This window comes from Podarcis bocagei, assembly GCF_964188305.1.
Source record: "Podarcis bocagei genome assembly, contig: HAP1_SCAFFOLD_44, whole genome shotgun sequence".
Classification (NCBI taxonomy): domain Eukaryota; kingdom Metazoa; phylum Chordata; class Lepidosauria; order Squamata; family Lacertidae; genus Podarcis; species Podarcis bocagei.
This window is the reverse complement of record NW_027670336.1, coordinates 805005-827211: the sequence shown is the minus strand read 5'-3', so window position 1 is coordinate 827211 and position 22207 is coordinate 805005. Positions and strand designations below refer to the sequence as shown.

The 22207-nt window shown below is 45.2% G+C and overlaps 2 protein-coding genes and 1 long non-coding RNA gene across 6 annotated transcripts in view; 1 reads left to right on the top strand and 2 right to left on the bottom strand.

Moving 5' to 3' along the window:
- LOC308579482 (uncharacterized protein) overlaps window positions 1-9898 on the bottom strand; it is a gene marked incomplete at its 5' end in the record, with an annotated part of 47044 nt that extends 37146 nt beyond the window's left edge. For both annotated transcript variants that reach the window (XM_081214048.1, XM_081214047.1), the window contains one exon: window positions 9367-9898. In XM_081214048.1, coding sequence (XP_081070174.1) covers window positions 9367-9426 — 60 coding nt within the window. The remainder of the gene's footprint in view (window positions 1-9366) is intronic.
- The window catches only part of LOC308579481 (uncharacterized protein), a 36530-nt gene continuing 14367 nt past the window's right edge, over window positions 45-22207 (bottom strand). Inside the window, exons 1-6 of one of the 3 annotated variants that reach the window (XM_081214035.1) lie at window positions 13498-13660; window positions 11823-12315; window positions 11545-11626; window positions 11178-11260; window positions 5998-6124; window positions 45-2081 (exon numbers count right to left, since the gene is read on the bottom strand). In XM_081214035.1, the coding sequence (XP_081070161.1) occupies window positions 571-2081; window positions 5998-6124; window positions 11178-11260; window positions 11545-11626; window positions 11823-12224 (2205 nt within the window). In that variant the 5' untranslated portion in view covers window positions 12225-12315; window positions 13498-13660 and the 3' untranslated portion in view covers window positions 45-570. Of the gene's footprint in view, window positions 2082-5997; window positions 6125-11177; window positions 11261-11544; window positions 11627-11822; window positions 12316-13497; window positions 13661-22207 lie in introns of those variants that run through there. The other 2 variants (XM_081214034.1, XM_081214036.1) reach the window with 2 other exon arrangements.
- LOC308579493 lies at window positions 4508-9360 on the top strand. Its single transcript, XR_014004503.1, has 3 exons — window positions 4508-4866; window positions 5967-7526; window positions 8527-9360. It is a non-coding gene; the product is annotated as an uncharacterized lncRNA (long non-coding RNA).

Sequence of the window (22207 nt, the reverse complement as noted above, 5' to 3'; positions counted from 1 at the left end):
TGCCACCAACCCATTTCTCTTGGGTACACACTGAGTCCAGACAGTTGTTAACATTAAACCAAATAAACAAGTTTATCTTATAAGCATTAACAAGTTTATGGTTTCAGATAATTAACCTTAGTTTCTTTACTGGCCTATACCTTCCTAATACCTTCTAACTGATTATCCCAGCTGTTTAACTGACTCCTCTTCACAGATTATCTCCCTCTCTCATATCAGACTAGCCCAACCCACAGACTTATCCTCCCTCTCCCTTCTCTAACTCCAGACTCACTTCCTAACAACTCTAAGTCCTCCCCTTGGGTTCCTATTGGTTAATCATTTTACACTTAGTTAACCCTTTCCTTATGACCCAGTATGATGTCACACGCCTAGGAGGGCAAACCCCACAGGCCTCCTTAAATATTTTAGGGGGGGGAGACACCTAGGTCTTTAAGCATTGGCGCCTATTCCTATACCTACAGGTCTCAGGATGGTTACAACATACAAACACAAAACACCAGATGTTAAAAAGGCATTAGATGTCAATCAGCCAAAGGCCAGGTAATAATGGTGCGGATTTCTTGGCTCCTAAAGCTGTATAATGGTTTTCCCAACCTTTGTATGGATTCTTTTATGGGAAGTGAGTTTGAAGCTTTGACTGAAGCTCTTTCCACATTCCACACACTGATAGGGTTTCTCCCCTGTATGCATTATTTGATGGCAAGTGAGATGGGAGCTCTGACTGAAGCTCTTTCCACATTCTACACAGTGATAAGGTTTCTCCCCTGTATGAACTCTTTGATGGGAAGTGAGACTATGGCTGTGATTGAAGCTTTTTCCACATTCTACACACTGATAGGGTTTCTCCCCTGTATGAATTCGCTTATGGGAAGTGAGACTGGAGCTGTGACTGAAGCTTTTTCCACATTCCACACACTGATAGGGTTTCTCCCCTGTATGAATTCTTTGATGGCAAGTGAGTTGGTCCTTCTTCCTGAAGCTCTTTCCACATTCCACACACTGATAGGGTTTCTCCCCTGTATGAACTCTTTGATGGGAAGTGAGATTGGAGCTCTTCCTGAAGCTCTTTCCACATTCCACACATTCATAGGGTTTCTCCCCTGTATGAACTGTGTGATGGGAAGTGAGACTCTGGCTGTGACTAAAGCTCTTTCCACATTCCATGCACTGATAGCGTTTCTCCCCTGTATGAATTATTTGATGGGAAGTGAGATGGGAGCTCTTCCTGAAGCTCTTTCCACATTCCACACATTCATAGGGTTTCTCCCCTGTATGAACTGTGTGATGGGAAGTGAGACTGTGGCTGTGACTGAAGCTCTTTCCCCATTCAAAGCACTGATAGCGTTTCTCCCCTGTATGAATTCTTTGATGGCAAGTGAGATGGGAGCTCTGACTGAAGCTTTTTCCACATTCCATACACTGATAGGGTTTCTCCCCTGTATGAATTCTTTGATGGCAAGTGAGATCGCCGCTCTTCCTGAAGCTCTTTCCACATTCTATACACTGATAGGGTTTTTCCCCTGTATGATTTCGCTTATGGGAAGTGAGACTGGAGCTGTGACTGAAGCTCTTTCCACATTCCACACACTGATAGGGTTTCTCCCCTGTATGAATTCGCTTATGTGAAGTGAGACTGAAGCTGTGACTGAAGCTCTTTCCACATTCTACACACTGATAGGGTTTTTCCCCTGTATGAATTCGCTTATGGGAAGTGAGACTGAAGCTTTGACTGAAGCTCTTTCCACATTCTACACACTGATAGGGTTTCTCACCTGTATGAATTCTTTGATGAAATGTGAGAATGTCCTTCCTCCTGAAGCTCTTTCCACATTCCACACACTGATAGGGTTTCTCCCCTGTATGAATTCTTTGATGGGAAGTAAGACTGCCCTTCTTACTGAAGCTCTTTCCACATTCCACACACTGATATGGTTTCTTTCCAATGAGATTTTGTTGATGGGAAGTGGAATGGGAGCTCTGACTGCAGCTTTCTCCACACTCTAAATTTTTACGTGGCTTCTCCTCTCTGGGGATTTTATCTTGGTCACCTTTGTTCTCAATTTCCGATTCATCAGAATCTGCAATGGAGACAAAAAGCGGTTAGACACTCATGAACAAATGGAGAAGAACTGAAGGGAGCTGGGGGGGGTGTTCATTACCTGTGTTGTTTGTCATTAACCAACATATTTATTATGAGATTCTGATGTGTTTTTGAATGTTACTTTGTTTGATATACAGTAGTGATCAAAATTGTGGAAGCCTTTTGGAGAAAAGTATATGTCAGAGGTTTGATGGCTCAAAACTCTGCTTCTTTTGTAGTAATATTATAAAATTATATATCAATGGAAGGATAATTTAATCAAGAATGCAATTCAACAAAGTTTGCTTAATTATCCATATTCTATGAAACATTATAGCCAAATAACCAGAAAAAGGAAGCACAACTTGCTTAGGTTGACTTATGTCAGTGTGTTACGTGATTGCTAACAAGTTGGTTGGTTTTCTGTCTTCTTTCATTTAGTGAGGTTGAAAAACATAATAAAATTATAGAAATGGCACAAAGAGTTGACTGGTCACCCAGAAAGCGATGTAAAATTGTACTATTACCTGAACAGGGCTACAGTTATGAAGAAATTAGAAGATTGGGGAAAACTTAACCAAAGCTGGCATTTCTATATTTTGGAAGAGGTATAAGGAGACTCAGTGACTACAAAATCAGACCGGTAAAGGCAGGAAAAGGTGCACAAAGGCAAGTGACGATCGAAGAATGGAGAGACTTTCCCTACATGACAGAAGAATATTATCTAGGTGTATACAAGATGACATGGCGCAATGTAATGTGAAGTTGAGTGCAAGGACTGGTCTAAATGTTAGAGTTCTAATGAAAAAGCCATTGCTATCTCTCAAGCAAAGCTTGAAAAGATAGGAGGAGGAGGAGGAGGAGGAGGAGGAGGAGGAGGAGAAGGAGGAGGAGAGTTTGGATTTGATATCTGTCAGGGAACTGACATCAGAGGCACGGGAGAAGGAGAGGGTCTCTGATTCTGCAGGAGAAGGTCCCAGCGCTAGGGGGAGACTCAGCTGGGAAAGAGGGGAAGAGAATGAGTGTAACACCAGGGATCCAGGAGAGCAACGGGACAGGGAGGTGCAGGGGCTCCAGGACTCTTCGTTGGAAGTTAGTGAGGAGAGCCCAAGCACCCCGCTGCCCACGCCCACCCTGCGCAGGAGACTCCCGCGCAGTGAGAGGCGGAGACGCTTAGGCGTCAAACTACTCTTATGTTGGCAGCGCTTTAAGAAATGCCCACAGACAGATTCTACGAGTGACTAAGGGCAGCCACGCTGAGATGGGCTGTGCAGTCCGGAGGGTTTAACCAGGCAATCCGATGCTCAAACGGGGCAGGATTACGCACGAGTAACTCCCAACCACTACAATATCCCACCTTTCACTCCCCTTCAGGAGTCTCAAAGCGGCTAACAATCTCCTTTCCCTTCCTCCCCCACAACAAACACTCTGTGAGGTGAGTGGGGCTGAGAGACTTCAAAGAAGTGTGACTGGCCCAAGGTCACTCAGCAGCTGCATGTGGAGGAGTGGAGACGCGAACCCGGTTCACCAAATTACGAGTCTACGGCTCTTAACCACTACACCACGCCATGACTAAACCCTTGTTAACTGGACAGTGGAACAATGGGACAGTGTTATTTGGAGGGATGAGAGCCAAATCTCCTTGCTTGGTAGTGATGGCATGAAATACGCGAGGAGAAGAATCAGAGAAGATTTACATCCTATTTGCATTACACTGACCGTGAAACACCCAGATAGTATGATGATTTGGGGTTGTATGGCAGCAAAAGGTGTGGGCAGAATTTGTGTCATTAATGGGAATGTAAATGCCCCAGAATACATAAATGAAATACTTTAGCCCAAACTGAAGTGTTCCGCAGGTGATCTTTCAGAGATACTGAAACATATTTATTTATTTATTTTTCTATTTCAACAAGATTCGGCTCCATGTCATGTTGCTGCTGTGTGCAAATGGTGCTTTCAAGATAATCCTACTCCACTGCCGTAAGGGCCTGGGAATAGCCCAAACATTAACCCAATCAGAAATCTATGGAGCCAACTAAAGAAAATTCTTTGTTAGAAGCAATCCAGCAATAAAGCCCAATTAACAGAGGCAATAATTCAGTCTTGGTTTCACATTCTTACAGGGGCAGAACTAAAAATTTGGTTCACTTCATGGGAAGGCGTTGTGAGGCCGTAATTAAAGCTAAAGGTTACCAATGGTTACCAAAGGTTTCACGTTTTTTCTTTATGTCTGCTGTTCCAATAAATACTCCTTCATAAAAGTCATTACATTGCATTCTTCATTAAATTATCTTTCCATTGATATATAATTTTATGGTATTAGTCCACACAAAAGTGGTGTTATGAGCCATCAAACCTCAGAAATACACTTTTCACAGGTTTCCACAATTTTGGCCACCAGTATAAGTTGCTCATTTTAAGTTAATGTTCTTTTTATATGGCATCAGAATATTATTATTCATGTTTCATGTTTATATATGTGTTGGAAGCTGCCCAGAGTGGCTGGGGCAATCCAGTCAGATGGGCAGGGTAGAAATAAAAATGTCAGCTTTGTTCCGGAGCTGACAGAGGCTGGAATGTATGAAAGCAGGCAAAGAGAGATAAGGACACTGGAATGTGAGCCAGAATGTGAGAGGGAGGAGGGGCAGCCGAGTGGCAGAGCTTCAGAGAACAGGGAGAAGGCAGCAGATAGCAAAGATCCACAAAATACGAATCTTAGCTCAGAGACAGAAGGGGAGAGGCCAGGAATAGCTAGCCCAAAAACTCGAAGGCGCAAAAAGGTCAGTGAGAGGAGGGGGAAAGAGCAGAAGCGAAAGGGTTTTTCCCCCTCTTGGAAGAAGAGGAAGGGGCGGAGTTTAGACTTGGCAACTGCAAACTTGAAGTCAGACACGGAGTGAAGGAGCTCCGGAGTGATTTATGTGTTTGAGCAATAAACCCGAGATAATTACTGCCAGTGTTTCGCTTCTGTGGGAGAGCCAAGCCATTACAAAAAATTATTACTACTACAGTGCTACCTGTTCTGGAAAAAATTAAGTTTGTAAACCGAGGTACCACTGTATCATCCTCATCCTCATCACTGCTACTACTACCTGAGATTCCATAAGCCTAGCTCTTCTCTGGGATGGATTTTGTTTGGCCCAGTCATGGCATCCCCTCCATCTCTAATGTCAGTCCTTGTTATGGCTTGGTCTCTCCCACAAACGTGAGACGACTCTGGCTGTTAATAATTTCAGATTTATTGCTGAAACAACAAACTTGGACGGAGCTCCTCTACTCATCGTCCTCCCCACAAGATGGAGTTGCCCGGACTGAGCTCCTCCCCCTTCCCCAGCACGGATGACCCCACCTTCTCTTCCAGTATCTTTTGCCTGTCTCAACCAGTTTTCAGACCTCTGAGACCTTCCTGCATTCCAGCGTCTGACTCACTCCTGTAGCTCTCACACAGCTGTCTGTCACTCTGTCTCTCTTTTTCTTCTCCCCTTTGTTCAGAACTCAGATGACAGTTGATCTCCCGCTCCTCTCTGCCTTCCGCTGCTAACTCTCCTCTCCCTAGGCCTGCTTCTTCTCTGGCTGGCAGCACCTGAGCTTCGCTGCCAGTCGTCTCTTTGGTCAACCCAAGACTGAAAGGAGCAAAAACAAAAACCTGAAGCTACTTAGCTTTTCTAACAATTCTGAAGCTGACAGTGAAGATGGCCTGGGAAGTTGAGACCAGCCCAATAGTGGTAGTAAAAGGAATAATTTGAGGAAGATTGTTCAAAGAAAAAACTGAAATTTACTCTTTCTTGTGGGGGTGTTAGGTTCCCAGGTGTTATAGGGGGTTCTGTTGAGCTCTGTGAAAATGTATGAGGTTGGTCCATAGAGGTATTTTTTGAATTTCCAGGCAGATATGATGATCCCACAGGGAGCCTTACCAAGAGAGGCCAATATCCCACAATTCTCTTCCATGACGTCCTTATGCAGAGCTCTCTGGTCAGGATCCAGCAACACCCACTCCTTGTCCGTGAAACGAACAGCAACATCTTCAAAGCACACTGGACCCTAAAAGAAAAAGGGAAATGTCCTCCTCTGAGACAGCAGAAATTGATCTGCTACACAATGCTATATTGTTTCTTTCCTGTTAATAAGAATAAGAATAAGAATTAATTTATTTATTTATACCCTGCCCATCTGGCTGGGTTTCCCCAGCCAGAACTTTGGGCGGCTTCCAACAAAACACTAAAATACAATAATCTATTCAACATTAAAAGATTCCCTAAATTGGGCTGCCTTTAGATGTCTTCTAAAAGTTTGGTAGTTATTTTTCTCTTTGACATCTGGTGGGAGGGCATTCCACAGGGCAGGTGCCACTACCAAGAAGGCCCTCTGCCTGGTTCCCTGTAACTTGGCTTCTTGCAGCGAGGGAACCGCCAGAAGGCCCTCAGCACTGGACCTCAGTGTCTGGGCAGAACGATGGAGGTGGAGACGCTCCTTCAGGTATACTGGACCAAGGCCATTTAGGGCTCTAAAGGTCAGCACCAACACTTTGAATTGTGCTCGGAAACATACTGGGAGCCAATGCAGGTCTTTCAGGACCAGTGTTATGTGGTCTCGGCCACTCCCAGTCATCAGTCTAGCTGCCGCATTTTGGATTAGTTGTAGTTTCCGGGTCACCTTCAAAGATAGGCCCACATAGGGCCAGGGGGGGGGGGTCTGGAGTTGTGGAGGGATTTTGAAACATGCTTTTAAATACTTTCTGGACTACAGTGTTGACTGTGGAGAATGGGCTGATCTATGGAGGGGAGACGGAGATATTCTTGGGTTGGAGTCTCCCCGAGACCTACTCCTCAATGAGAAAGAAAAGAAATTAAGAAAAAGATCAACAAAAGACAAGGTAAAGTGCAGGTATAAACAAGAAGAAGATCTGCAGAAGGGACATGGAAAAGACTTAAGAGCCCTGGACATAAGATCACCAGGTTGATGGACTAGATGGAACGGACAGTAAGGACTGACATAACCCGAGACCAGGAAGAAGAGACGCTGGATGAAGATTGGAAGAAAGCTCTTAAAAATTTATTTGGGAATTAGTGTAAAATTAATAAGTGTTAGGAAAAATGTTGGAATGAAACTATTTGGCTTTAGTAGAAATGATATAATGAGTTATGTATATATAAGTATTAAGTTTTAAGGTATTTTATGGTAAGATAAGGTTAAAATAAATTAAGGTAAACTGAATGACAGAATATAGTGAAAGATGGAAAGGATTTGCTGAGTTAATTAATAGGTTTAGACCGTTAAGATAAATTATTCAACAAAATTGAGAAAGATGGAAAGAATTAGCTGAAACAATTAATTAAACTAGAATACAGAAAGGGAGGTGTGAGGAGGTCGATGAAACAAGCAAATGAAAGATAAAGATATGGAATATTGGATGTGTGTTTTAATGTTATTGTTCTTTTTTGCTGTATTGTTTAATAATAATAAAATAATAATAATAATAATAATAATAATAATAAGAATAAGAAGAAGAAGAAGAAGAAGAAGAAGTAGTAGTTTTATTTATATCCCGCCCTCCCCAGCCGAAGCCGGGCTCAGGGCAGCTAACAACAATAAAACAGTACAAAAGTACAGCATAAACAACATTCTAAAATCATTCATTATAAAATTAATTAATTCAAGCCACTGGCAACCATTGGGCCAGAGCTCCGCGAAGATTGCCAAGGGAGGGAGTCAGGCTGTGCCCTGGCCAAAGGCCTGGTGGAACAGCTCTGTCTTGCAGGCCCTGCGGAAAGATGTCAAGTCCCGCAGGGCCCTAGTCTCTTGTGACAGAGTATTCCACCAGATCGGAGCCACAGCCGAAAAAGCCCTGGCTCCAGTTGAGGCCAGCCTAACTTCTCTGTGGCCTGGGACCTTCAAGATGTTTTTATTTGAAGACCGTAAGTTTCTCTGTGGGGCATACCAGGAGAGGCGGTCCCGTAGGTACGAGGGTCCTAGGCCGTATAGGGCTTTAAAGGTTAAAACCAGCACCTTAAACCTGATCCTGTACTCCACTGGGAGCCAGTGCAGCTGGTATAGCACCGGGTGAATGTGATCTCGCAGCGAAGACCCCGTAAGGAGTCTCACCGCGGCATTCTGCACCCGCTGGAGTTTCTGGGTCAGTCTCAAGGGCAGCCCCACGTAGAGCGAGTTACAATAATCCAGTCTGGAGGTGACCGTCGCCTGGATCACAGTGGCTAGGTCAGGGCGAGAGAGGTAAGGAGCCAACTGCTTAGCTTGGCGGAGATGGAAAAATGCCGCCTTTGTTATAGCTGAAATCTGCGCCTCCATGGAAAGGGAGGTGTCAAAGATTACACCCAAACTCTTAATGGACGGTGCTGGCACTAATTGCGCCCCCGCAAGAGATGGGAGTTGCCCCCCCCATCCCATATCGCCCCGTCCCAGCCAGAGGACCTCTGTCTTCGAAGGATTTAGCTTATTGGTTTTTATGTTTTACTTTTTTATGTATTGTAATTTTTGTGGTCTTCTTTTCTTCTTTTTTCTGCAATTTTTAAACTTATAATAAATATCATTTAAAAAAACAAAAAACAAAGATAGGCCCACATAGAGCGCATTGCAGTACTCCAAGCGAGAGATAACCAGAGCATGCACCACTCTGGTGAGACAGTCTGCGGGCAGGTAGGGTCTCAGCCTGCGTAACAGATGGAGCTAATAAACAGCTGCCCTGGACACACAATTGACCTGTGCCTCCATGGACAGCTGCGAGTCCAGAATGACTCCTAGGCTGCGCACCTGGTCCTTCAGGGGCACAGTTACCCCATTCAGGACCAGGGAGTCCCCCACACCTGCCTGCCTCTTGTCCCCCCAAAACAGTACTTCTGTCTTGTCAGGATTCAACCTCAATCTGTTAGCCGCCATCCATCCTCCAACTGCCTCCAGACACTCACACAGGACTTTCACCGCCTTCACTGGTTCCGATTTGAAAGAGAGGTAGAGTTGGGTGTCATCCACATACTGATGAACACCCAGCCCAAACCCCCTGATGATCTCTCCCAGCGGCTGCATGTAGATGTTGAAAAGCATGGGGGAGAAGACAGAACCCTGAGGCACCCCACAAGTGAGAGCCCAGGGGTCTGAACACTCATCCCCCACCACCACTTTCTGAACACGGCCCAGGAGGAAGGAGCGGAACCACTGTATGACAGTGCCCCCAGCTCCCAGCCCCTCAAGATGGTCCAGAAGGATGTTATGGTCGACGGTATCAAAAGCCGCTGAGAGATCCAGCAGAACTAGGAAACAACTCTCACCTTTGTCCCTAGCCCGCCGGAGATCATCGACCAGTGCGACCAAGGCAGTTTCAGTCCCATGATGAGGCCTGAATCCCGACTGGAAGGGATCCAAATGGTCCGCTTCTTCCAGGCATGCCTGGAGTTGTTCAGCAACCACTCGCTCAATCACCTTGCCCAAGAATGGAAGATTTGAGACTGGGCGATAGTTAGCCATATTGGCAGCATCTAAAGATGGTTTTTTAAGAAGCGGTTTAATGACCGCCTCTTTCAGCGGGTCTGGGAAGGCTCCCTCACAGAGAGAAGCATTCACGACCCCGCGAAGCCCATCGCCCAGCCCTTCCCGGCTAGCTTTTATAAGCCACGATGGGCAAGGATCAAGGAGACAGGTGGTTGGTTTCTCTCGTCCAAGCAGCCTGTCCACATCCTCAGAGGTAACAGATTGGAATTGATCCCACGCAACTTGACTAGACAGGACACTAGCACTCTCCTGCCCCGGCCCTGCTCCCACGGTGGAGTCTACCTGTTCCTGAATCTAAGCGACTTTATCTGCAAAAAAACTTTGCAAAATCATTGCAGGAGATCATGTGGCCCATACTGGGCCCCAATGTAGCAAGTGGTTCCGCTAAATTGCAAATCACCTGAAAAAGTCTCCTGCTGCTGTTTTCCGCAGATGCAATTGAGGCGGTGAAGAAAGTCTTCTTCGCCATTGCTACTGCCACTTGGTAGGCTCGACATTGAGCTCTAACCCGTGTCCGGTTAGCTTCAGAATGAGTTATCTGCCACCAGGTCATGTGGGTATCCCTTGCTGATTCTAATATCCGTCCAGTCAGGACCAGACCCGGAGGCAGGGATAGTCCTCAAACAACGACTAAACCTGCCTCCTCTGTAATGACATGCTCTGGTCTTAACATCCACCCCCCCCAAAAAAAAAGTAATCAAAAAGGAAAAAAGAAAATTTAAAAAAACATTTTAAAAAGAACATTGCACTGCTCCGAGTTCCTCCTGGCCAGCAGCAGCAGCAACCGTCCTTATGAGGCTTCAGGTCCCGCCCTGGGCCAGGTGGTGAGTGGCAAGAGCAGGGCCCTCGGGCACTCACGCAGGGGAGTTGTTTCAATAGGATTGCTTTGCTGCACATTTTATTTATGGATACTTATTTTATTCTAAGTTTTAATTATGGGAATTCGTCTTTGTGCAAATAGGTGGTACTCCACTTTGTGTTTTCCAAGTCATTCTGCCTACGCAAGAATTCCAGTTTGCCTGATGAAAGGGTCCACTTTCTCCTCTCCTTGTGAGCTGTTCTGGGGAGTTCCCTCCCAATGCCCTAGAGCCAGATTCAAGGGGTTCATGGGGGCATGGAGAGGGGGAGGAATGGGGGGCAAGTCCCATTTTGCAGCCAATGGGGCTGGTTAGGTGAATCCAGGCCACTATTTGTTCTCATTTGTCCACTGCTTAGAAACCAATCTGAGCATTCAGTGATCTATTTAGCAATCAAATAAGCCTCTGTTGGATGGCCATCTGTCTTGGATGATCTGGCAGAGATTTCTGCATTGCAGGGGATCTCCCGGCTCTGAGAGAGAAGCAGGGAGGGTGGCTTCTGGCAAAAGGAGAGGGAGCCACCGGTGGCTCTTCCTTATCCTGACTCACCTCTGCCTCTCGACCTTCCTCTCCCACTTGCCTCCTTCCTCTTCTGCCTGTGATTCTGCACTGCATTCTGCCACAGTGTCTCCCAGCTCACTAAGGCCTGTAACCCCTTTAGCTTCTGACACCTCCTCTTCCCAGGCTAATCTCTCTTCCCCCTTTGACTTTGACTTCCTTTGACTTCCCCTGACCTTATCTGGTTCCACAGCCGCTGCTTCCCTTCTGCCCCCATGAAAAGATGGATTAGGAAGACTTCCTGGGATCACTCTGTCACCTGCAAGAGATAAAAGGTAAACAGGACGCCAGGAGTGCCGGCTTCTCTCACAGGTGAAACAGGGCATCTCTAACTACACATGGGCCTTTGAGAAAGCCTTACCTGCTGAGAGCATTTGGACGTTTGTGCCCATTTCATATGTTAGTTGTGCAGAAATACATCTCCCCTCCTCTGGACCCTTGTTCCCAACTGTCTCCCCCCAAAACAAGATGAAAAGAACCCCCAGATGAGTTGGAAAACCAACAGAATGAGACCAGACAGAGAAAAACCATCTTCCTCCTTACCCAGTGGCCTCTCTCTGGTGTCCAACGGAGGCCTCTCTGCCTCACAGGAATCCAAGTCCATTTCTGCAAAGAGATCCTTTCCCTGAAAAAGAAACAAGGATTCGAAACAGAGAATGGTGAGAAATGTTAGAAACAGAATGACAAAGACTTGAAGGGTGTGAGATCTCATTCCATAGATCATTTCCAAGAAAACAGATGAGACAGCAGCAGACCATTATGGGATGTTCTCTATCCTGTTTGGAGCCCCTTGGGAGTATCCTGAGGAAAGTCTCTCTCACCTGCTTTCTCTCCTCTGCCTGACTCAGGAGGAAACCTTCGGCCAGGGCCACCGCCTGGGAACTGGTCTCCGCTCCGCATTCCCTCACCCAGCTCTCCATCTCCGGGGGAAGGACAGCCAGGAACTGCTCCAAGATCACCAGGTCCAGCATCTCAGCTTTCGTGTGCCTTTCCGGCTTCAGCCACTGGTGGCAAAAGTGAAAGAGTCGGCTGCAAACCTCTCGGGGTCCTTTGGCCTCCTGGCAGCAGAACTGCCTCAACTGCTGGCTCTGCACCTCTGAGCGGACAGTGTCCTCCTCACCCAGGATCTTCTGCACTGGGTTTTCCCAAAATCCCCCACTGCTCCCAGTTTGGTTGGCATGGCCTCTTCCTGCTTCGGGGCCAGCTGAGTCTCGCTCATCCATCTGTGCTCTCAGGAAGCCTCTGAGAGATCAAAAGGAGCTCTTTGGTCTTTTGACAAGTTCTGTCTGTCCTAATGAAAAGCTCAAGGAAATCCTACAAAGCAAATACATTGTTCTGTTACAGAATTTGTAGGACGGGGGGGAAATGGTTCCCTGAGCAAGCATGGATGAGTCTTGCTGGGAACCAGGGCTGGACTGCACCGCATCCCAGACCGTGAGCTTTCTTTTTGAAAAGAAAGAGGAGGAAGAGGAGAAGAAATAAGTCTCTCGCCTTCTAGCAATGCAAAATGTGGAGGCAACTGAAGGGATTTCTGGGAGATTAATCAACCTGGTTTCTGCTGCCTTCCAGTCAATACATGAAGTCAGAACCGACTGACAAGCAAATCGTGTGTATCTTGTGAAAAACGGATGCTTGGCTCTAGTGGGGGTCCTCACCCGGGGGTCCTCAGGAGTTCCTCCCCCACCCCCACCCCCTGCTTCTGTCTCCTTTTCTTGCACTTGGACTCTCTGCCGCTCTCCAGACAGACTCCTGGGGTGGGGTCCCTTTTTCTTTGCTCTGAGGGCCAGGTATGTATCTGATCAACACCCTGAGGGCCAAGTGAGCAGGCCAAAGACATCTACCTTGATATTTAGCTGGGTAATTTATTATTATTCTTACTATTATTATTATTATTCTGCTAGATAGCTTAACACCCACACAGCCATTCATGTCAAGGTCCCAGGAGGCTCAGTGAGTAGCAGCGCCCATTTCCGGCTGCTTTGCCAGCAACAATCCCTTTGGGACAGAGAGGATGTGGTCCTGGGATGCCATGCTCTGGGTGCGAGGGGATTGCTGCAGTGGCCTCCGTGTGGAGCTGCCCTGGGAGACGACTGGGAAACTGGTTTGCAATGCAGCAGCCAGACTATGGACTGGGATCCCTCTCTTTGTTCCTGGCCTTTCTCTCCCACCTTTCCTTCCTCCACGTGGGGTTTTCTTTTTTGGGGGGGGGGGCTAGTCCACCTCCTAGTCCAGCTTTGGAAAACCATTTGCACATGTTTCCTCTGTTGCGCAATGAGGCTGAGCGATGTCACACAGAGTTAAAGTCCCAGGGACTCCTTTGTTTAAAGAAGGGAAATTTCGTGGGAGTCTGGGACCCTCTGATCTCCAGGAAGGAGAGCGTGGCAGACCTGGCCCCTCCCGGATCAGGCCCCCCAGGCACCCTCCCCTGCTGCAGCCCTGGGACCCCCCCCCCCGTCTCCCCACTGCACCCTCTGGGGGGAGAGAGAGGAGACTCACCAGATCCCAGGTGGGGACAGCGAGGCAGCCCTTGCAGGAGAGACCCCAAAGCAAGGGAAGGACTGGGGAGGGAGGGGCCTTGGCTCTGGAGGACCTGGCCCCCTCTTGCTTCCTGGCCTCTCTAGGAAGGCAGCTCACTTCCCTTTAACCCTTGCCAAGCCGAGTCCCTCCAGCTCAGCCCTCTCTCGCTTGGCAGAACCTCAGATTCTTATTATTTTTTATGGATTTAGGGGGCAGATACCCTTTTGGGGGTGAGGCTCTTGGCTGGACTCTGAGCATCTCCCTCCCTTGGCCAGAAACCAGAGGAAGAGCTTGCAGGGAAAAGGGCTTTGCAGGAGGCAAGGAAACTCCTCCTAGAATTCAGGAGTGGAGAGATAGGAGGGGATCCCAGGGTCATCTAGTCCAACCCCCAGCAATGCAGGAATCTCAGCTAAAGCATCCATGGCAGATGGCCGTCCGATCTCTGCTTAGAAACCTCCAAGGAAGGAGAGTCCACCACCTCCCAAGGGAGACCTTTCCCTGCCCAACTGCTCTTAGATGTCCCTCAAGGCAGCGGGTCCTGAGTTCTAGCCCTGCTGAAACAATCGCACTGGCTGCCAAGGAGGAACCCAGCAAAGTTCAAAATAAATAAATCCTATTCTCATCATAAATGAGTAATACTTTCTTATGCATGATTTTTATGCTAATATACAAAAGTATGCCATTTCCCTTTCCAGAAATGCTTAATTGCTAATTCAATGGACTGAAAATGGATTGTTGTTATTTTTATGTCTAGGGAAGCTTTTAATATTTGATGTACTATTGTATTTTAATATTTTGTTGGAAGCCGCCCAGAGTGGCTGGGGAAGCCAGCCAGGTGGGTGGGTATAAATATATTATTGTTATCGTTATTGTTATTATTATTATTATTATTATTAATTGATCAGGTGAGTTTTCTCCTTTCGAAAGAGGCAGGTGGAATCTCCACGGTTGCTAATAGCATAACATTGAAAGGCTAGGGAAATAAGGGGAGCCCTAAAGCATCTGCTTGGCATGCAGAATGTCCCAGTCAGTGTAGACCAGGGGTCCTCAAACCATGTCCCGTGGGCCAAATCCAGCCTGCCAGGGTCCTGAATCTGGCCTGCACGGCCATTTCAGAACCCGCCAAGTGTCCGAGGCTGAAAGCATCTCGCCGCCCGCTCAGTCAGTCCTTGCGTCGCGCTGAGGTAAACGCCACTGGCGTGATGGCGGCTCTACCAATGAAAGCCCAGGGGTTTTGCCCGGGGACGGGGAAGTGTTGTCTTTTGGCTTGAAGAGAGGAGTTGAGGTTCCTTATGTATACTTTAAAGGTGGGAGAAGGAAGTATAGTCCTATTTCTGTGAGTGGCACAGCGGTCTCTCCACTCCTGTGATTTACATGCTCTGAAAGTTGGGATCTGTTTTGATATTTAAATTTCAAAAGGGTGGAGTGGAACCGGATATTGACCATTTCGTTAGTGTGGGGAGCCACATTCTGGTTGAAGGAGGCCAGGATTACCCGCCCCCCAAGGCCTGGGGTGTCCCTCCTCCCCTGCAGTAGGACTTGGAATCCAGGAGAAAACTCTTGTAATATCCTTGCCAGGTGCTCAGGGACGGACTCACCTGTCCCCATGTCCTTCTCTTTGCAGATGTGCTGCGGTTGCACATCTGTTGCTCAGAGGTGAGTATTGGAGAGAACCAGAGCAGGGACTCAGACCTGCCCCCCACTCTGCACTCTCGGAGGTGGAGAAGCCCTCCCTTCGTGAGGAACTGACTTTTGCCTTTCAGCTGCTGGAGGAAGATCAGCTGTACCTGCCGGAGGTGATCCAGAACTGCCAGGCAGCTCAGCTCAGGGGGCTCCGAACCCTGAAGTGCTCCAAGCAGGAGACGGCCAAAGCCATCCTGGTGAGTGATGGGTGGTGTGGGGGACCCCCATGGGGAAGTGGGGGAGGGAGGGGCTTTGGAGAAGGGGTTGTCCGTCTGCCAGAGGAGGAGGAGCATGTTGGTCTAGGTTCACATATCCTGCTTGAAAGGGGAATCATCTTAGGGACTTCCTGTGGAAATCTGGGTCAGGAATGCTGTTCCTGGAATGTAGAAACACACAAAACATAACAGTCTGTGGATTCACATAAACAATACTCTTCTATACATTCTTATCACAATATCAAAGGTTTATCTTGCACATAAACAACACATAAAGTGCAATAATATAGACGGAAGTCCCCAGTAAATCAGTTCATTCAAAAGACCAAATGTCTGCTAGTTTCTGTTCCACATATGTTCATAAAGTCCAAATTGGAGCCTATTACAGTTGCACAGTGTTGACCAGGATGTCTGAAATAATGCCTTGTTTCGCTCTCATGGGCTTCATTAGTTGTACATATTCTAAGTAATATAAATGAATATAATGTTGTAATTCAACATATTTTAACAAATTAACAAACCTGTGTATGGATAAAGTTTGCTTTACATTTGTTTTTTTATAGGGGTCACTTAAAGAAGAAAACCTTACAGCTGCAGATTTCTGTCACCTGTAGCTTAAATCAATGCTGCACCTGTCTATATACATTGTAAGACTTATTGTTCACTGCAGAAACCACTGTGTTATAAGTTCCATTATCTGGATACTTCATATATGGTATGTACTTTTATAGCACAATTGTTTATATAATTTTAATTTGTTAAATGATCTACTGGTCGATCCACAACTCTGGTCACTGCTCCCTGAGAAAAGCTCAAGAACTCTGTGCGAAGACAATGGGTAGATCACTGGCAGGATTTTTATTACTGGGAGTGGATCTCAGTCTCTTGGAAGTTCTGGCATTGTGGCTAGTTCAAGGTACCAGCACAACTTTAATTGCCACTCATCTTTTGTTGATATTAACTCATTTTCCAGTATTTTGCTATTAACATCCTAGCTGCTGTTGTCGTGTAAAGAAACACTCTTTTATTTTCATTTGGTATGCTTATTGTTAGAATATCAAATAGGAAAGCTTTGGTTTTCTTTAAAATAAATAGCATTTACTTTATTTTATTTTATTTTACCTTTGGGGACATGTCCACCACATGTGGAATAAGGTTCCCTCATTTTGTCTGCATCTCCAACATTTATTGCTGATATTTATTTATTTTGACTGATTTGGATGGGGTCAGGTACCATCTAAAAATCAGATGGCATGTGGTGAATTTTAAGTCTTTTTTCATAATTTTCCCCATTTTTCATCTTCATTGGATAGCCACAATCGTGTGCCCATTTCACCATCACCTCCTAGTCCTTAAGGTTCCAGTCCAGTAACAATCTGTGTGGTTTTGATATCTTTGTATTATTTAATAATATTATTATATATATATTTTTAAAAAAACGCTGTTGTTCTGTCAAGTCCATTTATTTTTTGTCTGGAAAAAATTGATTAGCTGGTAATCTATCTTTTTTACTTTTGTTTTCCTTTTATATTTTTTCTTTTTTGTATTTTTAGCATATAATAACAATTGTAATTATATGGAAATGTGATAATAATATTGAAATGAATAAAATGCTTAACTCGCCAATATTTTTATTGTTTGCGGCTTCCCAAGAAAACTCAAGGAGATTCTCCCCTTTTTGGCTTTTACCTCTTACCTTTATAACTGTGTCTTTACATCCCAAAAGTCCTGCCCCACCCTCCCTCTTACAGGATATCCCTTCTACAGATGTCAACCCAGACCCAACGATGGAAAACCCTCAGCCCAATTCCTCGTGACCACAAGACTATTTATTACCTGCAGCAACAACAACAAAAGACACGAGAGTGGCCACAGCTATCTCTTTCCAAAGGATATAGACTGACAGGGAGGGGGCTGACAAAGGGGAAAAAGTTGAATTGCAAGCACATTCTCTCACCTCTTAAACCTCAAGACTCTGGGCCCCAGGATTGAAAAGATATGTAAAAGATCACAGTTGCCTCAAGATAGGCAACTGATATTTAATTAGTACGTGGTGTATTGTGTGATATTATGTAGGAATGCTAACATGTGTCTGACAGTATGGTATTTCCACAAAGGGGGGGGACCCAATTTTTGTGTATAATTGCTTTTATGTTCAATGTATAATGTCTTATTGCCTACACCCCAATGGAGGATTCTCATGCATTTTAAGCTTTCTAATACATCAGGCTATTGCGTAGTCCAGTATTTAGATTAATCAATTTATGTGGTTAAAATGAATGTTCTGCCAAAAATGCGATTCCTCTTTCAATCAGTCCCAGTAATTGTGAAAGATGAATGTTTCAAAAAATGGCAGAAAGAAATTTCCAAGTTTATCGGGGGTGGGGGGTGGCAAAAGGCCAAGGATAAACCACAAGATACTTACAGGCATAAAAGACAGAGGTGGTTTTGCCCTCCCAGACCTTTCATTATATTATGAAGCTGAATGCCTGGTATGGATTAGGGACTGGGTGAAGTTGGAAAAGCAAGAAGCATTAGAATTGGAAGGACATGCCAATAGATTTGGCTGGCACGCATATTTATGGCATGGGAAAGGGAAGGTACATAAAAGTTTTTATAACCATATAATTAGGAAATCACTAATGAGCATATGGGAAAGATACAGTGGTACCCCAGGTTAAGTACTTAATTCGTTCCAGAGGTCCGTTCTTAACCTGAAACTGTTCTTAACCTGAGGTACCACTTTAGCTAATGGGGCCTCCTGCTGCTGCTGCGCCACTGGGGCCCGATTTCTGTTCTCATCCTGAAGCAAAGTTCTTAACCTGAAGCACTATTTCTGGGTTAGCGGACTGTGTAACCTGAAGCGTGTGTAACCTGAAGCGTATGTAACCTGAGGTACCACTGTATAAAGATATGTTAGAACAGAAGACCCCTTAGTGGCTTTCAACACATGAAGTTTTACTGCTCAAAATGCTTGGAAAGAAAGGAAAGTGGCTTACATATGATGACTTTTTAAAGAATCAAGAAGGAAAATGGAAACGAAGAGATTACAAGGAAATAAAAGACCACTTTCAGAGTTAGTTACGCTATCGGCAACTACATGAAATATACAAAGAAGACAATAAGAAAGGATTTCGCTACACGACATCTAGATTTCAAAAGGAAGTCATAGAAGGGAAAAGGAAGTTGCTGAAAGGTGCATATAGTATTCTGCTAGAATGGGAAACAAAAGATGAAGAGGTGAAATCAGTCATGATTAAATGGGCACAAGATATAGGTCATAATATAATGTTTGAAGATTGGGGAAGATTGTGGAAAACTGATTTAAAATTTAAAGACTGCTCTTTGCTGAAAGAAAATTACATGAAAATGATGTATAGATGGTATATATCACCAGTGCAGATAGGAAGAATGTATAAAACCGGCTCAAATATATGTTGGAAATGTAGGGAAAAAGAAGGGACTTTTTACCATATGTGGTGGGATTGTAATAAAATAAAAAAATTCTGGGAAATGATATACAATGAGTTGAAGAAAATGTTCCAATTAACTTTTGTAAAAAAGCCTGAAGCATTATTGTTAGGGATTGTAGGGAAAAAAGAAGAAATGCACCTTGGGCTTCTTGCCGTGCAGCAGAAAATAGGGCGTGTCCCCTACTACAGAACTGTAAGAAAGGTTCAGAGTGAAGGACACAGATTTCCACGCTTCCACCCAAAACTGCTGGGGCAACCCTGTGTCAAAGAGCATGGCTTCGGTTGCCTCCTGCAGCGTTCTCTACCTGCATTCTGCAACTCCATTCTCCTGAGGAGAATTTGCTACAGTCAACCTGTGGCGTATGCTTTTCTGGCAGAAGTTCTGCAACGCAGACCTGGTGAACTCTCCACCGCGATCTGATTGAAAGCTCTTGACCCGCAGTGAGAACTGTAGTTCTACTGCCATTATCCAGTCTTTCACCAAAGCAGCGGCCTCTCACTTGTACTTTAGAGAGAAAATCCACCCATTTCTGGAATAATCATCCACCAGAGATAGCACAAATTTGCCCCACCCAGACTGGCAACTGGCATAGGACCCCAAAGGTCTGCATGGACTAGCTCAAAAGGTTTTGTGGTTACCCTGTCAGACCTAGGATAAGAGCACGTCTAAACCTTGGCTTTCTTGAAGGCCCTGCATTTGCTGATTTATTGCTTTCTCCATCAAGCCATGCTTCCCTCTTGAGCACACTCTGAGAAGCATGACCCCGGGTAGAAAAACAAATAGCAGACACGCAGCGTCTTCCGTGTGTGAGAAAAGGGGAGTGAATATAGTCCAGACAGCTTCTCTAAGCTAAAAGCTTTATTTGCAAGCACAGCATTACAAGTCCATCGGAGCTAAAACCCATTGCATCTTTCTCCTCTCGCTCTTGGAGGAAAAGTGAAACCAAACTCACAGAACAAAAAGATAACGTGACTTCTGTCTTGGCTTCCTGTAGAAGCCTCTCCCAGGTACAGGGCATACCAGAGGTTAACCCATTAAGCACCCAACTCCACACTGCATTCCAGGTATGTCACATGCTTTCATCTTACACCCCTCTTTGCACCCTTCACATACCCGCACTTGACATGTGACATTCTCTGGTGCCAAACGCCATGATGGCACCCATCATGGATGGGAACGTTAGCACACTGTGCTTGTGCATCCTCAGTGGGACATTTACCTGCAATACATGTTTCTAGCACAAACAGCCTGTCTTTGCACTCAACACTGACCAGTTGTCGCCCACCTCTGGAAATGGAACACACATTATTTTCAAAACACACTTTGAACCCATCATGGACAAGAGAGGAAACAGAAAGCAAACAGCACTGCATCTCTGGAACGACATAGGCCTCAATCTCCGCCTGCAAAAAAGAACAATAAACAGAGCCAGACATAATTAGTTGGCGCTTGGAACCATCTGCAAGAGTTACACTTCTTCCAGTTTTCACAGCCTTGCAGTTCCACAAAAAATCACTAGATGGCGATGGCATAAAGTGGTGACTGGCCCCACTATCAATCACCCAGCTCAGCCCGTGGCCTGGTCGCAGTTTTTCACTGTTGCCATAGCAGCAGCCAAATGATGCTGTGACGACATGTCTCTGCCAGTTCCCTTGTTATCTTGTTGCCACAGAAAACAGCCTTGGAAACATCCTGTGGCTCCACTGGACAATTCTGGACCAGGTGAAATTCAGAGCCGCACCGGAGACTTCGGGAAGGAAAAGCTTTCCCTGTTTCTTCACTTCTCCCTTCTCCCTTCACCCCCACTCTTGGGCGCAGCACAGCCTGGGCCTGCTCGACCTCCAGCTTTCTCCTGCAATGCCTATAATGGCAGTGACTTTTTAAAAAAGTAATACTTTGAGCCCGTAGTTCAATTTCCCAGAAGCTACCTGTGGCATTGTTCAGCAGTGGGGAAAGTGACTTCTTCACACCGGATGTCCATTTGGTATGGCCCTTTCCAGGTTTTTGCCCTCTCATTGTGTTTGTCTTTCATTTGTTCTCCTGTGTCTGTTGCCAGTAGAAGCCACAATTCTGTGGGTACTCTAGGTGGTATAGAAAGCACCTGGAAGTTCCCTATAGGTTGAGGTGCCAATCAAACTTCTGTTTTGCAATCTATAAATTCCAAGTAGCAGTACTGGGGGTGGTTCAGATTCTGGGGCAGTGCTTTTGTCCAGCAGAGGGTGTCACAGGGCCAGCCTATTTTCCCTTTAAAGCAAACTTGGGGCTCCAGCTGGTTTTGGACTACGGCTCCCATCATCCCTAGCTAGCAGGACCAATAGGGAGGGATGATGGGAACTGTAGTCCGGGAGCTCCTGGGGACCCAAGTTTGGGAAACCTTGCTTCAAAGCAGCTTTCCCCCCCCCTTTTTTTTCTTTTTTTCCTCTTTTTTATAATATTTATTAAGATTTTTTGAAACACACATAGAATTATAAAATACAGTTCACACAACTAACAATTTAAAAAAAAATAAAGAGACATAAAAGAAAAGGAATGATTAGATATAGATAGAAAGGAAAACAAACATAAAAAGTTTAAAGTTTAAAATTAATTCCATCCTTCAATCTCCTTTATCTCATCACCTTAGTTCTTTGACCCCCTCACACCTCCCCTTTTGTATTCCCATTTAAAAAGTCCTTTCAGCAAATCCTTACCCTCTGTCATTTTTCATAACTCTGCGTCATCACCTATTGTAAATATATATTTCTAAGTATTAACAATCTATACTTGCATACACTTTAAAAAACTTTTAACCAATACCACTTATTTTCCATCCAGCATCACTTTAACTTTCCTTAATTTTGCAGTGCTTCTGCAAATAATCTTTAAATTTCTTCCAATCTTCTTTCACCGACTCTTCTCCCTGGTCACGGATTCTGCCAGTCATTTCTGCCAGTTCCATATAGTCCATCACCTTCATTTGCCATTCTTCCAGAGTGGGTAGATCTTGTGTCTTCCAATATTTTGCGATGAGTATTCTTGCTGCTGTTGTTGCATACATAAAAAAAGTTCTGTCCTTCTTTAACACCAACTGGCCGACAATGCCCAGGAGAAAGGCCTCTGGTTTCTTCAGGAAGGTATATTTAAATACCTTTTTCAATTCGTTATATATCATTTCCCAGAAGGCTTTAATCTTTGGGCACATCCACCAAAGGTGAAAGAATGTACCTTCAGTTTCTTTACATTTCCAGCATTTATTATCGGGCAAATGGTAGATTTTTGCAAGCTTGACTGGTGTAATGTACCACCTGTATACCATTTTCATAATATTCTCTCTTAAG